General features: G+C 44.7%; 1 protein-coding gene across 16 annotated transcripts in view; it reads left to right on the forward strand.

The window, feature by feature from the left end:
- Positions 1 to 16,052, forward strand: part of LOC110525852 (armadillo repeat protein deleted in velo-cardio-facial syndrome homolog) — a 233,601-nt gene that overhangs the window by 163,215 nt on the left and 54,334 nt on the right. For all 16 annotated transcript variants that reach the window (XM_036979987.1, XM_036979986.1, XM_036979992.1 and 13 more), the window contains one exon: positions 1,381 to 2,054. In XM_036979987.1, the coding sequence (XP_036835882.1) occupies positions 1,381 to 2,054 (674 nt within the window). The remainder of the gene's footprint in view (positions 1 to 1,380; positions 2,055 to 16,052) is intronic.

Consider the following 16,052-nt stretch of genomic DNA (forward strand, 5'->3'; position numbering starts at 1 on the left):
AGGGATGATTGTGTGCGAGTTACACTCGAAGGGAGGGGGAGCAGCTCTGCCAGCCTAGTGTGAAGTAGCAAACCGATGGATGGCAGTGAAGGGTGGTCTTTAGATGTTACCGAAGCGCCATAATTATTCACTAACATGACTGGGAATGGTCCGTTTCTTGGCCGATTTGAATTTAAAACACCTCAGTTGGGGACAGGGTGTGAACAAACTAAAGGCTTTGTGAAAATGGGATCAAGATTTCAAGTTCTCATATGTAATGACTGTGAACGTTTAACATTTATGATTCACGTTTTGTTCCCTGCTTCCTCTTTTGAGATGTTTAGGACCTTTTGGAGTTTCCTCGGTATCGTTTCATGCATTTGCTTCAATTCCTGTGGGAATGGACCCTCTCCGTGCACCTTGTCAGGCACAACGCGAATTGCATCAGACATGGGGCCCCTTCCAATGAAGATTAATTTTCATCAATCTCATTAATTCTGAAAATGAATTTATAGCCACGGACAAAATAGCCAATTATCCCCACTGCAGAATTCACTGGGCAGCAAATTGGTTTCTGTATCAGTGCTGAACCTCAGTCTGAGGTTAGATGCAGCTAACCCTCCCTGACTGCCAGACGGCTTCAGCACGCAGACAGGTAGGAGTGTGATGTAGGAAGTACAAGATGCATCGATATACAGTAGATACAGATTACTTGTGCTCTAAGACACAGTCACTCCCCAGTTATGACTGTCACCTTCCGAAATGGCCCCCTATTCCATATGGGGGGGGGGGGGAGGAGATGTCACAGAAACTCACCCTTATTTCCAACACAACCTAGCCTTGTTTTTTTTAGAATAGAAATAGATGAAAAGCAATGGTACGACCCTTTCTCATTCGGAGTTTCCCAATGCATGACCTTCGACCTGTTATTGACAGTGCCTGCCTGCAGTGTCACTCTTTTTAAAGGAACAATGTTGTCCTCATCTCATTCCTCAGCACTCACTGTGTGGCATCGGCATCCCACTGGCCTGTCTGCGATTCAACAGGCTGCATCGGTGTGCTGTGTCCATGCTGTGTTTCTGACCTAACCACCTGTCTCTCACTGGGTTTATCTGTAGGTAACCTCCTCCCCAGGCTGACTTACTACCATATAGAGAGAGCTGTCTGGGGACGGGATTCATCTGTAGTCTGTCTGTTTGTCTGGTGGGACACCTGAACATACTGTCAAGTACAGTCATGTCAGGGTGATCAGAATGTTTAAACATTGTCCTCATCAACTGTTATGTGTGTGTGGCCCATACACACAATAGACTTTCAGGATTGGGTAGTAACTGATTTAACTTATAATGTAATCAGGATTATGTCATCAGTCTAACTCTGTCTTTGTGACCACCTCTCTAGGTGACGAAGATGGTGAAGACGGTGACCACGCGGACGGTTCGACAGGTGCCCCTGGGCCCCGACGGCCTGCCCCTACCCGAGGGCTCCTCCCCGCTGGGCAGCTACACAGACTCCATCGACCGGCGCTACCTAAAGAACGGCGAGCGCTATATCACCACGCCGCAGGCCACCTCCACGCTCACGCGCTCCTACAACAACTACAACGACTCCTACACCGACACGCTCCCCCCCGATGCCGGCGGGAGCCATTATGGTGGGCGCCACTATGGCCTCCACGACGGCTACGGGATTGGAGACGTGACAGACAACTACGGCAGCCTGTCACGTGGCGTCAACTTCCGGCCGCCCCGCTATCCCTACGCCATGGCTAACAGCTACCGGACGGAGAACAGCTACGGGACCTTACCCATTCGGAAGGATGACTACGGCCACGTGGCCCAGCCTCAGGTGCCCATGGGCAGCAGCAGTGTGGACCTGAACCGGTCCCAGCCAGAACGCTTCCAGCCAGAGCCCTACGGACTAGAGGACGACCGCCGCAGCCTGGGCCCTGAGGAGGAGGAGCCCTATGACCTGGACCCTGACTACTCCACCGCCAGCCGGCGCCAAGGCACGCTGCCTGGCACCAACCGCGGCAGGACCGTGAGAGAGCCACTCCGTGACGGGCCACGTGTCAGGTGAGAACGATAGATGTGACAGAACGCTGTCTGGTTTTAGTCGTCTGAAAATGTTTAGGTGACCTGGAAGATAGGATTGGACTGGACTGGTTTGGTTTAGGTTGTCTGAAAAAATGGATGTGAGCTGCTTTCTTGGCCAGGTTTATTTTGAAAACATGTCTTTCTTGTTACATATAGATAAAGTATAGATAGGACTCAACTTTTGAGCAGGGTGGCGATTAGCTGTGATTGTTGTTTGAGTGGATGTAGCTAGCTGTATCATCCTAGCTGTTTCCTCCTAGCTGTTTCCTCCTAGCTGTTTCCTCCTAGCTGTATCCTCCTAGCTGTATCCTCCTAGCTGTATCCTCCTAGCTGTATCCTCCTAGCTGTATCCTCCTAGCTGTATCCTCCTAGCTCACATATGTCAGAGTCAAGGCCCGCGGGCCACATCCGGCCCGCAAGAAGGTTTTTTACGGCCCCTGGGATGATCTTGATTTATTATTAGAACCGGCCCGCAGCAAGCCGGCAGCCCGCAGATCTTTTACACGCACCAATACTACATTTCCCACAATGCAAAGGTGACGCACCGAGCAGTAGGCTGCTTCATTTCAATATTTATTGGCACAGCAGTCGTCAGCATCACAGTAAAATTAACTTTCAGATACCCATCAAAAATGGCAAAACGGAAGGTGGATACTGAGAACCGGGGGTTTCAAACAAGGTGGGAGTCGGAGTATATGTTCACGAAGGTAGCTGGAAAACCTGTGTGTCTTCTGTGTGGAGAAAGTGTGGCGGTACTGAAAGAGTATAATCTGAGACGACATTATGAAACGAAACACGCGGACAAAAACAAGAATATGGACATGGAACAAAGGCTACAAAAGGCAGAGGAATTAAAACGAGGCCTCAAATCTCGACAGGCTCTGTTCAAAAAAGCCAAATCACAAGGCCAGGCTGCTGTCAAGGCCAGTTTTATTTTGGCAGAAGAGATCGCTAAATCAGCCCGGCCATTTACGGAGGGGGATTTCATCAAAAACTGCATGATTAAAGTTTGTGACGAAGTTTGCCCAGAAAAAAGGCAACTCTTTTTAAATGTGAGTCTGAGCAGAAACACCATTGCCGAGAGAGTAGACCAGTTGTCCATCAATCTAAAAGAGCAGCTTGTGAAAAAGGGAAAAGATTTTATTGCATATTCCTTGGCTGTGGATGAGAGCACCGACATTTCTGACATTGCCCAGTTGTCAATTTTCATCCGCGGAGTGGACTCCAACCTAAGCGTGACAGAGGAGTTTTTGGCTTTACGTCCTATGCATGGCACAACTACGGGGCATGATTTGTATGAAGAGGTGTCAAGATGTGTAAATGAGATGGAGCTGCCTTGGGAAAAACTCGTGGGTTTGACAACCGACGGAGCACCTGCGATGTGTGGACACAGGAGCGGACTGGTGGCGAAGATACGGGAAAAGATGCAAGAGGAAAACGCGACAGGTGAGCTGACAGCTTATCATTGTATCATACACCAGGAAGCGTTGTGCGGTAAAGCCTTGAAAATGGAGCATGTAATGAGCATCATCACGCGCACAGTTAACTTTATCAGAGCCAAAGGTTTGAATCACCGCCAGTTCAAGGCATTTCTGACGGAGTTAGAAACGGAGCATGGTGATTTGCCTTATCACACAGAGGTGCGATGGCTAAGCCAGGGAAAGGTGCTTCAAAGATGTTTCGAGCTTCGTGAGGAGATTTGTCTGTTCTTGGACAGCAAAGGGAAAGACACAACACAACTCCGAGACGAAATGTTTCTGTGTGAAATGGCTTTTCTGTGTGACATTACGAGTCATCTGAATGCAATAAACTTGCAGCTGCAGGGTCGGGATCGTGTCATCTCTGATATGTACAGTACAGTGAAGGCATTTAAAACCAAACTGACTCTGTGGGAGACGCAGATGCGGAAAGAAAATTTGAGCCACTTTCCCAGCTGCCAGACCATGAAAGAGAAGCTCTCTACCAGTGCGTTCCCGAGCACACAGTTGGCTGATAAAATAGGTATGCTTGCCGCTGACTTTCGACGCCGATTTGCTGACTTTGAAGCACAAAAAAGCAGGTTGGAACTGCTCGGTAACCCATTTGCTGTTGACGTGGAAAGCTCACCACCAAACCTCCAAATGGAGTTGATTGACCTCCAATGCAATGATGCACTGAGGGCAAAATATGCGGCAGTGGGTGCTGCGGAGTTCGCCCGTTTCCTCCCCGGCACAATGCCCCAGCTGCGCATCCAGGCTGCTCAAACGTTGTCTATGTTTGGCAGCACATACCTGTGTGAACAACTGTTTTCTTTGATGAACCTGAACAAAACATCACACAGAAGTCGACTTACTGCTGAACACCTCCACTCAATTCTGAGGATTTCTTCAGCTCAGAGCCTTACCCCGAACATTGATGAACTTGTGGAAAAGATGGGACACCACCAAGTATCACCCTCAACCTCAAACAAGTGAACATTACTGTGCAATCACATATTTAGAGTTTTTACTCAGTTCAAGTTTAAAAGTTAAAATTTAATATTTGTTTTCACTGCATGTTACTTCTCCTTAAACAAAGTGTTGTTTTTGATTAATAGATTTTTGCACTTTATTTTTTTGTATTTCAATCCAATTATATTTTAAAAATATTTCAGTTGAGTGGATGATAGAAAATTGCTATTATTGTTTTTTCTTTGAAGTAAATTTAGCCCACTTTTGCTAAAATAGAAAATATAGTCTACTGATGGTGCCTTGAATACCGGTTTCTTTCATTTAATGTTCATGTTATGGGGATATTTATATAAAGGAAATTTGTCTTTTGTGTCTGTTGAAAATTAAAGATTACTGACAGAGCCATAAGAAAATATTGCTTTATTTATCTGATCATATTGTAATATATTTGTTAGGTTTTCAGTAGGTTCAATTAGGTTCACTAGACTATATGCGTCATTTAAAAATTTTTCAATGAACATTCGAACAGTCCGGCCCTCGTCTTGTAGCTGATTTTTTTATTTGGCCCTCCGTCCATTTGACTTTGACACCCCTGTCCTAGCTGTATCCTCCTAGCTGTATCCTAGCTACGCCTTGGTGCGTCTTAACAGCTGGAGACCGATTCTTTCTTCTATGTGATGCACAATGAAGACTAGTTTTATGCATGGCTACAGGCATTGTCTGAGACGTGAGAAGAATAGTCTTCTCAAGATGAGGAAAATTAAGAATACATGTCTTATTCTTCTAGCATGCGTGAGAAACGAAGGTGTGTGTGTGTGTGTGTGTGTGTGTGTGTGTGTGTGTGTACATATGTCAACAGATGTATTTTCTTTTTGAGATTCCTACAGAGGAGGTGGCGTTGAAGGGAAGAGGCTTTGATATCCGTTTTCATGCAAATGGCGGTTGAACATGTGTTTATGTCAGAAAGACACTGTTAGACATAGAAAAAGAGGGGGAGGGAGAAGAGACCGTTAGGCAGAGAAAGAGAGAGAAATAGAGGCAGATATACAGAGGGAGGGGGAGAGAGAGAGGCAGTTGGACAAAGAGACCGTCAGCGACGGACAGTTCGATAGGGAAACAGACCGAGGGAAAGTGGAGATCGTTAGACATGGGAAGAGAAGATTGAGGGAGAGCTAGAGCGAGAAAGAAAGAGAAGCGGTGAGACAGAGGGAGAGAGGCGGTGTTGTCTGTCTCTTCCCTGAGCCGTGTCACTCTCGGCGACCTTCATTAACATGTCTGTAACCTCCGGATCCTTCTGCCAGAAACCAGCCAGCTAGCCTCTGACAAAAAACCCATAATGGGCCCTTAGTCACCTATACACCTTTCAAACCACATTTTCCCAACCAACTTTTTTTCTTTATAACTGAAAGGTGTTGCTGTTATCAAATCCTAAACTTATTTCCGCGGACCGACCGAGTCATGATTGCGCTGAAGTTCTGCATATGGCTTAGGATGAAATGTAGCCATAATGCTGCGGTGGTATTGGCACACACTTACTAGACTTTTCGCACACGGGCAACACATATACTGCAATGTAAACTTGCTAACTTGTCTAAAAGTTGAGGTGAGTGCTGCGCACGATCATCTTGTCTGGTTGGCTCATTCATTAGCACGGATCAGAACATTTAGCCCGCATGTTTATGTAGTTTAACAAGTGGATTATGTTGCTCTTCACTCGCAGTAATTTAGTAGCCTAGGCCTACTCCCGACCAAAAAGCCTGTGACTGACTTGTCTCAATCGATCGATGTGATTTTGTTTAACTGAATCTCCGTCTGTAGATTTGGTTCATTCTGTCTGGGCAGATAAGTGGTGGTGGTATGGCTCTTTTATCAACGATCAGAAACGTTTAGCACGCGATAATGTAGCCTAAATCAAGTGTAGGATTATTTATTATTTTTTCCTCGGTTGCATATAGGCAACTCCAAAAGCCCGCAGAGGTTGTGGAAGACCCGACGCCTGCTCCCTAACGAAGCAGAGTGAGGGTAGGAAGGAGATATGAACATGGATTTACAACAACAACAAAAACACAGGCTCGGGCTCTGTTTCCAAACTTCACACGTTCCCTTGACGCAAATATTATTTGTATTTTATTCTGTTATGTTCCATTATATTATTAGCCTACCATAAAATGTGTATTTACTGTGATCAGGGTAAATGTCTTGTCTGTTTAATGAACAAAACTATTGATTTAATTTTCATGGCGCAGCCATGTTTCCCTATAGGCTGCACCGACCCGATAATAATGGATTTCTTTAATGTATTAAAAAAAATATATATAGATATCTACCCACATCTGCCCACGTCTACTGCCACTCCTACTTACCGGTATTGTGTGCAAGAGATATGAGAGGCTTATCCCTGCAAGAATGTGGTAGAAATTGGGACTGTATGAATTGGGTTCTTAAAAACATTGCCAGATAAAACACTTTTTACAGGCAACATTCCGTAAAGTCTGTCTGTCAAGGCTGCAATTAGTACCACATTATCTCCCCTTGTGATTGTGCAGTCCCATCAGGCCACACAATGTCCACTTTTCCTGTACTCTGTAGCACAAGAAAGAAACCTCAAGCAAATTGAAGGTGATGTTTAACGTGGAGCAGTGTGTGTTTAAAATACTTGTTTTTTGACTAGTGATCTGTAACAGATGGATTTATTCAAACTTCTATATTCTCTTTTTTTTTCTTTCCATCGGAGAAGAATGAAATAAGTGCCCTAAGCCAGTTTGAAGGGGAGTGAACTGAGGAAGTTTGTGAGGGAGGAAGAGAGTAATCCTGTGTGTCTGTCATGGAGATGTTCAAAGGCGATGCAGAATAGCATTGTGGCAGCCTCTGACAGTGCTGGGCTGCATTTCGGGGACATTGTTAATCAAGCACACATACACACCCTGGATGTAAACGCAGCGTGGTGATGTGTTATATTTACGTCCTTGCTGTCCAGGATCTTTGGGACATCCCTACCCCATTGAAGTTGACATTTTTAATGGTTAAAGTTGCGCTATGCAGATATCGCTCCACCGTTTATTTCCTGGTTGCGAAAACTCTAATGGTTCACCTAATTTCAATTTATGAAACAAAATAAGATAATATAGCGTAGAGTATCATTCTACCATCTAAACCGCTGTGAAATATATTTTCCATAACCAAAAATATTGTGTTTGCAGCATGAAACTTGTGTACATAACTGAAGTAAGACTCAAAAACAAAACTTAAGAACAGAAAGCATAGAAATAGCCCACATAGAACACATCTACTTCATATACTTGCTTTCATGTAGAATGATAGACCTAGAACTCAGATTTCTATGTGAATTTGGTCAGGTCACCCAAAATGTTAGATATTACCAAGTTTAAGGTTAGGGTTATAGTTTAGAGTGTCCTGGATAGCACTAACAGTTATAGTTATGCCTAGTGCAGGGGTGGGAAGTACAGATGGATGGTGCCTCCCTTTAATCAGAGCTTCTGTCTGCATGGAACACACACACACACACACACACACTTCCAGATGCAAACGTACCCAAATATACACACACACACTGCCAGACAATGAGTCACTCTATCAGCTTGAGAGGCAGTTGCTGTGACAGGCAATTTGTACTGTACGCTCCATGTTTCACAACATACTAACGCGCACACACACACACACACACACACACACTTGATTAGGCAGTTAAGATGGCTAGCTCGCTGTTTAATTTTCACAACGCGATACCTTATCAACGTGTACCTTGCATTTCGGCATTTTTTTTTTACCCAAGTCCAATGACATGGTGACATTTTTAGTTGATTTCACATTAGTTGACAGCACTACCAAATGTTAATCAAAATGAATTGTTGAACTGACGTCCATGCCCAGTGGGTGAGTCCTTTCTTTGCGAAAAACCTCACATGTACCGTCTTTCCATCATACACCATCACTGCGGTGCTCCATCACTTCCTGTATCACCTTTCAAACAAACAGACCTGATAATGTAACACATCTGGAATCCAATTATAATAATACCACTGGATCTAGAATTAGCATGGCAAGGAGCGCACCTCCCAGAGCCCTCGTCTGTCTCCACACACGCACGTTATGTAATTCTATCCTAAAATGTGTTTGCGTTCAAATCCTTTTTTCCCTAACCCTTAAACCTAACCCTTACCATAACCCTAAACTTAACCTGTAACCCTAACTCCTTGCTCTCACTCGCTCTCGCACACGCACACACTCATTAGTATCCCTCCATTAATAGTATGATGTTGAGGCTGCTGTATAAATGGCTGTAATGAATGTGTGAGTTAAAGCATTTTAATTACAGCTTATCGTCTAGTCGCTTTGAAAACCCTCGATTATGGGAAAAGGAAAATTAAGATGTTTAGTGCAATATGGCTTCCTGTGATTTCGCCGAGCATGGTGGTTATAATAATCTATTACAAGATAGGAGGGTATAGTAATCTATTACAGGATAAGAGGGAAGAACTGTGCTGCCCACGCTCCTAGTCTTTAGTAACAAGTGTGTGTGTGTCGGGGATCATCAAATAGATTCAGCGGATGGTCAGGAGGCCGGAACATAATTACAAATAATTTGTGGACTGTGAATTGTGACCGCAAGAAGGCCAAACAGATATACACTGAATACAAATGTAAACACAACATGTGAAGTGTTTGTCTCATGTTTCATCTCAGAATTGTTCCATTTGCACAAAAAGCATATTTCTCTAACGTTTTGTGCACCAATTTGTTTACATCCCTGTTAGTGAGCATTCCTCCTTTCCCAAGATAATCCATCCACCTGACAGGTGTGGCACATCAAGAAGCTGATTTGGACTTCAGGAAACAGCAGAGGGAACACCCCCCTATCCACATCGATGGAACAGTAGTGGAGAGGGTAGCAAGTTTTAAGTTCCTCGGCATACACATCACAGACAAACTGAATTGGTCCACTCACACAGACAGCATTGTGAAGAAGGCGCAGCAGCGCCTCTTCAACCTCAGGAGGCTGAAGAAATTTGGCTTGTCACCAAAAGCACTCACAAACTTCTACAGATGCACAATCGAGAGCATCCTGGCGGGCTGTATCACCGCCTGGTACGGCAACTGCTCCGCCCTCAACCGTAAGGCTCTCCAGAGGGTAGTGAGGTCTGCACAACGCATCACCGGGGGCAAACTACCTGCCCTCCAGGACACCTACACCACCCGATGTCACAGGAAGGCCATAAAGATCATCAAGGACATCAACCACCCGAGCCACTGCCTGTTCACCCCGCTATCATCCAGAAGGCGAGGTCAGTACAGGTGCATCAAAGCTGGGACCGAGAGACTGAAAAACAGCTTCTATCTCAAGGCCATCAGACTGTTAAACAGCCACCACTAACACTGAGTGGCTGCTGCCAACACACTGACACTGACTCAACTCCAGCCACTTTAATAATGGGAATTGATGGGAAATGATGTAAATATATCACTAGCCACTTTAAACAATGCTACCTTATATGATGTTACTTACCCTACATTATTCATCTCATATGCATACGTATATACTGTACTCTATATCATCGACTGTATCCTTATGTAATACATGTATCACTAGCCACTTTAACTATGCCACTTTGTTTACATACTCATCTCATATGTATATACTGTACTCGATACCATCTACTGTATCTTGCCTATGCTGCTCTGTACCATCACACATTCATATATCCTTATGTACATATTCTTTATCCCTTTACACTGTGTACAAGACAGTAGTTTTGGAATTGTTAGTTAGATTACTTGTTATTACTGCATTGTCGGAACTAGAAGCACAAGCATTTCGCTACACTCGCATTAACATCTGCTAACCATGTGTATGTGACAAATAAAATTTGATGTGATTTGATTTAAACAGCATAGACATTACACAGGTGCACCTTGTGCTGGGGACAATAAAAGACGACTCTAAAATGTGCAGTTTTGTCACAACACAATGCCACAGATGCATCACGTTTTGAGGGAGGGTGCAGTTGGCATGCTGACTGCAGGAATGTCAACTAGAGCTGTTGCCAGAGAATGTAATGTTCATTTCTCTACCATAAGCCAACTCAAATGTTGTTTTAGAGGATTTGGTAGTACGTCAAACTGGCCTCACAACCGCAGACCACGTGCAACTACACCAGCCCAGGACCGCCACATCCGGCATATTCACTTGCAGGGTTGTCTGAGATGAAGGCACCCGGACAGCTGATGGAACTGTGGGTTTGCCCAACCAAATCATTTATTTGTGAGCATCTGCGTGCTCATCGTCCTCAACAGTGTCTTGACCTGACTGCAGTTTGGCGTCGTAACCAACATCAGTATGCAAATGTGTGCTCTTCACGGGTGAATCCCGGATTCAACTGCACCGGGCAGATGGCAGGCGTTGTGTGGGCAAGCGGTTTGCTGATGTCAACGTTGTGAACAGACTGCCCCATGGTGGCAGTGGGGTTATAGCATGGGCAGACATAAGCTACGAACAATGAACACGATTGCATTTTATCGATGGCAATTTGAATGTGCAGAGATAATGTGATGAGATCCTGAGGCCGTGTGTGTGTGTGTGTGTGTGTGTGTGTGTGTGTGTGTGTGTGTGTGTGTGTGTGTGTGTGTGTGTGTGTGTGTGTGTGTGTGTGTGAGACCACTTTTAGCATGAGCCAGACATCGTTCCCCTGTCTACTTTGAGGTTTCTCATAAGCAGTTGACTAAGTTCTCAACAATGTCAGGCTTTTTTCCCTGCACTTAATTGAAATCAGGAACAAACATTAGTTGTAAAAACAGATAATGACATCAAAACAGCCGACGCAATTAGATTTTTTTTTTTAAAGGAACATTTGCTTATGCCTGCTTTGATTTTATTTATTTGTTTTGTCTTGTGAGTCATAAAGAAGTTATTGCTCATTATTCAAAATGAGCTATCTGTTGTTTGTATAGTGAAAAGTCACAGAACTCATAAGCATGTGGGAATGTTCCACCAAACAGAGATGAAAAAATTCTCGGCTGCTAATCCTTTGAGGTTTGTCTCCTCAGGGGGAAGGCCGGAGACCACAGGAATGGAGATTTGATCGACATAATTGGCTGTCACTCCTACACACTCACTTGCTCTCTCGCTTTCGCGCGCTCTCTCTCTCTCTCTCACACACACACACAGAGGACCACGCAGGATATTTAGCAGCTTCATTACCATGAGGAGTGTGAGCTGCTACTGTAATCATCCTGTGAGCATCATGTCTGGCGGCTGTGGTGGCAAGGGCCTTTCCCATCCTGAAAATAACCCGCCCCCCCTATCAACACAACGCCGCCAATTTAAATGCAAATCCTGACATTCCCATCACTCAGTCCGCAACCCGTTTACCAACCCTGGCATCAGTTCTATTCAAATGAGTTCCATTTCAAACCCAACTGTACACTGATTGTCAGTGTATGTGAGACCGTTGATGTAGTCGCATGTATCTGAAAGTAATGAAGATATCATTTGGCAATACCCATACTCTCTTTTTCAGAGGGTATTCACAGCAGTGTTGCTTTTGCTTGTCTTTTCCTTTTTAGCATTTGAATCGTCTGGAACTGTAGGTCTGACCGTGTTTAGACCAGACCGGGTGTTCACAGTGGAAGTGTTGGGTGCTGTATATCCTCGACTCACTCGCAGCCATTTCTTTTCCCATGTTATCTATCATGCAGCTGTGAGGTAGCCTGGTTAAACGAGACTGAAGGCTGCTCTGAATGGTGAGTACTGGGTTCAGACTGGTTTAACTAGGTTAACTGAGATGCCCTCGGACCAAAACCTCAGAGGAGCAGGCGGACTAGCAGCCCTGGCCCAGTTTGGCCTTAATGACTGGGGCTTAATCGCCTCTGGGCCCTCCTATCCTTAACTACCAGACGAGGTTTGTGGTGCTTCACGTTCAAGTCCACTTTCACCCGTTCCTGTTAAAATGGTTCTTGGAATGGTTCTCGTGCACGTTCCCTAGACTTGAAGGAAACATTCTAAAACAGGAGGGGGTGATGCTATGCTGTACCATTTGGATGTAATGTCCTCAGCCAGCTGTGTGTGGGACTTAAAATGCCACCCTTGAAGGATGTAACAACAAAGTCATTTTTGAGACTGGAGCTGAAGACACCTGTTTCAGGAGATGTTTGATCAAGGCTAGCCTTGCAGTTTGGCCACGATCCCTAAACCTAACCTCGTACCACAAGACCCAAAACCGTGTTGACGCCTTAGAAACTTAGCCTAGCCATGGCATGCATTATCTTTAGGCTTAGCCTTTGTTTGTGCCTCACCTTTCAGTGCAGCTGCTTGCCTGTCCAGATCCAGGCTATGGCAGTGGGGGTTGGTTTGTTTTGTCTTTTGATACCAGCCAAACCCTAGCCTTCTGAAAAAAATATATATATACAGTGGGGCAAAAAAGTATTTAGTCAGCCACCAATTGTGCAAGTTCTCCCACTTAAAAAGATGAGAGGCCTGTCATTTTCATCATAGGTACACTTCAACTATGACAGACAAAATGAGGAAAAAAAATCCAGAAAATCACAATGTAGGATTTTTAATGAATTTATTTGCAAATTATGGTGGAAAATAAGTATTTGGTCAAAAGTTTCTCAATACTTTGTTATATACCCTTTGTTGGCAATGACGGAGGTCAAACATTTTCTGTAAGTCTTCACAAGGTTTTGACACACTGTTGCTGGTATTTTGGCCCATTCCTCCATGCAGATCTCCTCTAGAGCAGTGATGTTTTGGGGTTGTTGCTGGGCAACACAGACTTTCAACTCCCTCCAAAGATTTTCTATGGGGTTGAGATCTGGAGACTGGCTAGGCCACTCCAGGACCTTGAAATGCTTCTTACGAAGCCACTCCTTCGTTGCCCGGGTGGTGTGTTTGGGATCATTGTCATGCTGAAAGACCCAGCCACGTTCCCATTCATTCTTTCCTTTACACGGATCAGTCATCCTGGTCCCTTTGCAGAAAAACAGCCCCAAAGCCTGATGTTTCCACCCCCATGCTTCACAGTAGGTATGGTGTTCTTTGGATGCAACTCAGCATTCTTTGTCCTCCAAACACGACGAGTTCAGTTTTTACCAAAAAGTTATATTTTGGTTTCATCTGACCATATGACATTCTCCCAAACTTCTTCTGGATCATCCAAATGCTCTCTAGCAAACTTCAGACGGGCCTGGACATATACTGGCTTAAGCAGGGGGATACGTCTGGCACTGCAGGATTTGAGTCCCTGTCGGCGTAGCTTGTTACTGATGGTAGGCTTTGTTACTTTGGTCCCAGCTCTCTACAAGTCATTCACTAGGTCCCCCCGTGTGGTTCTGGGATTTTTGCTCACCGTTCTTGTGATCATTTTGACCCCACGGGGTTAGATCTTGCGTGGAGCCCCAGATCGAGGGAGATTATCAGTGGTCTTGTATGTCTTCCATTTCCTAATAATTGCTCCCATAGTTGATTTCTTCAAACCAAGCTCCTTACCTAGTGAGGATTCAGTCTTCCCAGCCTGGTGCAGGTCTACAATTTTGTTTCTGGTGTCCTTTGACAGCTCTTTGGTCTTGGCCATAGTGGAGTTTGGAGTGTTTGAGGTTGTGGACGGGTGTATTTTATACTGATAACAAGTTCAAACAGGTGCCATTAATACAGGTAACGAGTGGAGGACAGAGGAGCCTCTTAAAGAAGAAGTTACAGGTCTGTGAGAGCCAGAAATCTTGCTTGTTCGTAGGTGACCAAATACTTATTTTCCACCATAATTTGCAAATAAATTCATAAAAAATCCTACAATGTGATTTTCTGGATTTTTTTTTCTCATTTTGTCTGTCATAGTTGAAGTGTACCTATGATGGATGAAAATTACAGGCCTCTCATCTTTTTAAGTGGGAGAACTTGCACAATTGGTGGCTGACTAAATACTTTTTTGCCCCACTGTATTTATATAAGGATTCAGTGTGTAGTTACATTGCTTCTCAGGTCTGAGCTTTTTCTCCCAGTTTGTGTTGATTTCACTGGCAGTAAAATGTAGAAAGTGATGCTATAAAACATGATATATGTAAAGTAATGCACCCGCGAACACACAGCGATATCCTGATGAGATTCTCCCCTCTCGCAACGTGCGGCAGGGAGACATTTTTATGCACATAATTAACATAAAACAAATTCAAATTAAGGCACATAGTGCTTGTCTCTAACCGCTAGCACTCAGTTAGGGATGTCGCCCGTTTTGTTGCACCGTACATCAAAGTTGCTCAAAACAGACTGGCCAGTTGTGTATAATAAAGTAGCCTTTCTCTCTCGCTCTCGGTGGTAGGAAGGAGGGGAGGCTACAGGCGGTGGCGCATGGTGTGCGACATTAATTAGATTCCCCACTCTCACTTCCTTTCTCTGCCTCCTCCTTTGTTCCCATGAAAAGACACCAGAGGAGAGAACAGAGCTAGTACAAGACAAAGTAGTGTAGTTCCTACCCCCAAATAAAGGGAAACCCCCTTGGGATAGTCCAACTGGGTTACTTTGTGACCTTGCTTATTTTCCTTTTGGAGGAGAATAAAGTGCATCTCTTATCTTACATGATGACCAAACCTGCTCCGTGCATCCGCCATTGTGCGCATGTTGAGTTTGTCTTCCCCACCAGACACGTTTAGGACACGCAGGTTGAAATATCAAAACTCACTCTGAACCAACTATACTGAACAAAAATAGAAACGCAGCATGTAAAATGTTGAGATCCTGAGGCCCAGTGTGTGTGTGTGTGTGAGAGAGAGACCGCTTTTAGCATGAGCCAGACATCGTTCCCCTGTCTACTTTGAGGTTTCTCATAAGAAGTTAGCTAAGTTCAAGGATGGGGGAACTAAGTTCTTAACAATGTCAGGCTTTTTTTCCCTCAGGAACACTAGTTGTCAAAACAGGGCATATGCTCTTAAAAACCAATGAGGAGATGGGAGAGGTGGGACTTACAATTTCTAAAATGGAACCTGCCTACGCAGATGCTTGTTGACGCGTGCGACCAGTTTTGGATTAAATGATTGAATAACATGCATGTGTACATTTTATCTTGCAACACTCACGCAACACAGGCGATGTGGTCAGCATATTACCCTTACGCGTGTGGACCAAGTAAAATCATCTTAGGATGTCTCTGTTTGTAAAAGCACCATGAATACCTTTGGATAACAACAAGTTATCATGTTAAACCCCCTCAGTATCGAGAGACCGTTTGCTTCAGAAGCCTAATGATCTGTCAGTCAGGAGATCTCCTTGTACTCCACAACTCTAACAGGGGAAAGGAAAAGGATGCGGCTGCTTGTGGAACAGAGAAATGGAATACACCAGGCTAACGTAAAAGGCCCAGTCCCAGGAAGGCAGCCAGACCAGGCCGAGTAGGGCATTAAGCATAGTCTTTGGTGCTGCTGTGACCAGAAGGAGCCAGCCTCCGGGCCCTGAGGCAATGTTGGTGCAGAGGCATCCCTGTGGGCATGGTGGAGCGTTGAAGCTCACTTTGCTGCTGCCTCTCCTGGGGGCCACACCACA

Source organism: Oncorhynchus mykiss, chromosome 6 (genome assembly GCF_013265735.2).
Source record: "Oncorhynchus mykiss isolate Arlee chromosome 6, USDA_OmykA_1.1, whole genome shotgun sequence".
Classification (NCBI taxonomy): Eukaryota; Metazoa; Chordata; class Actinopteri; order Salmoniformes; family Salmonidae; genus Oncorhynchus; species Oncorhynchus mykiss.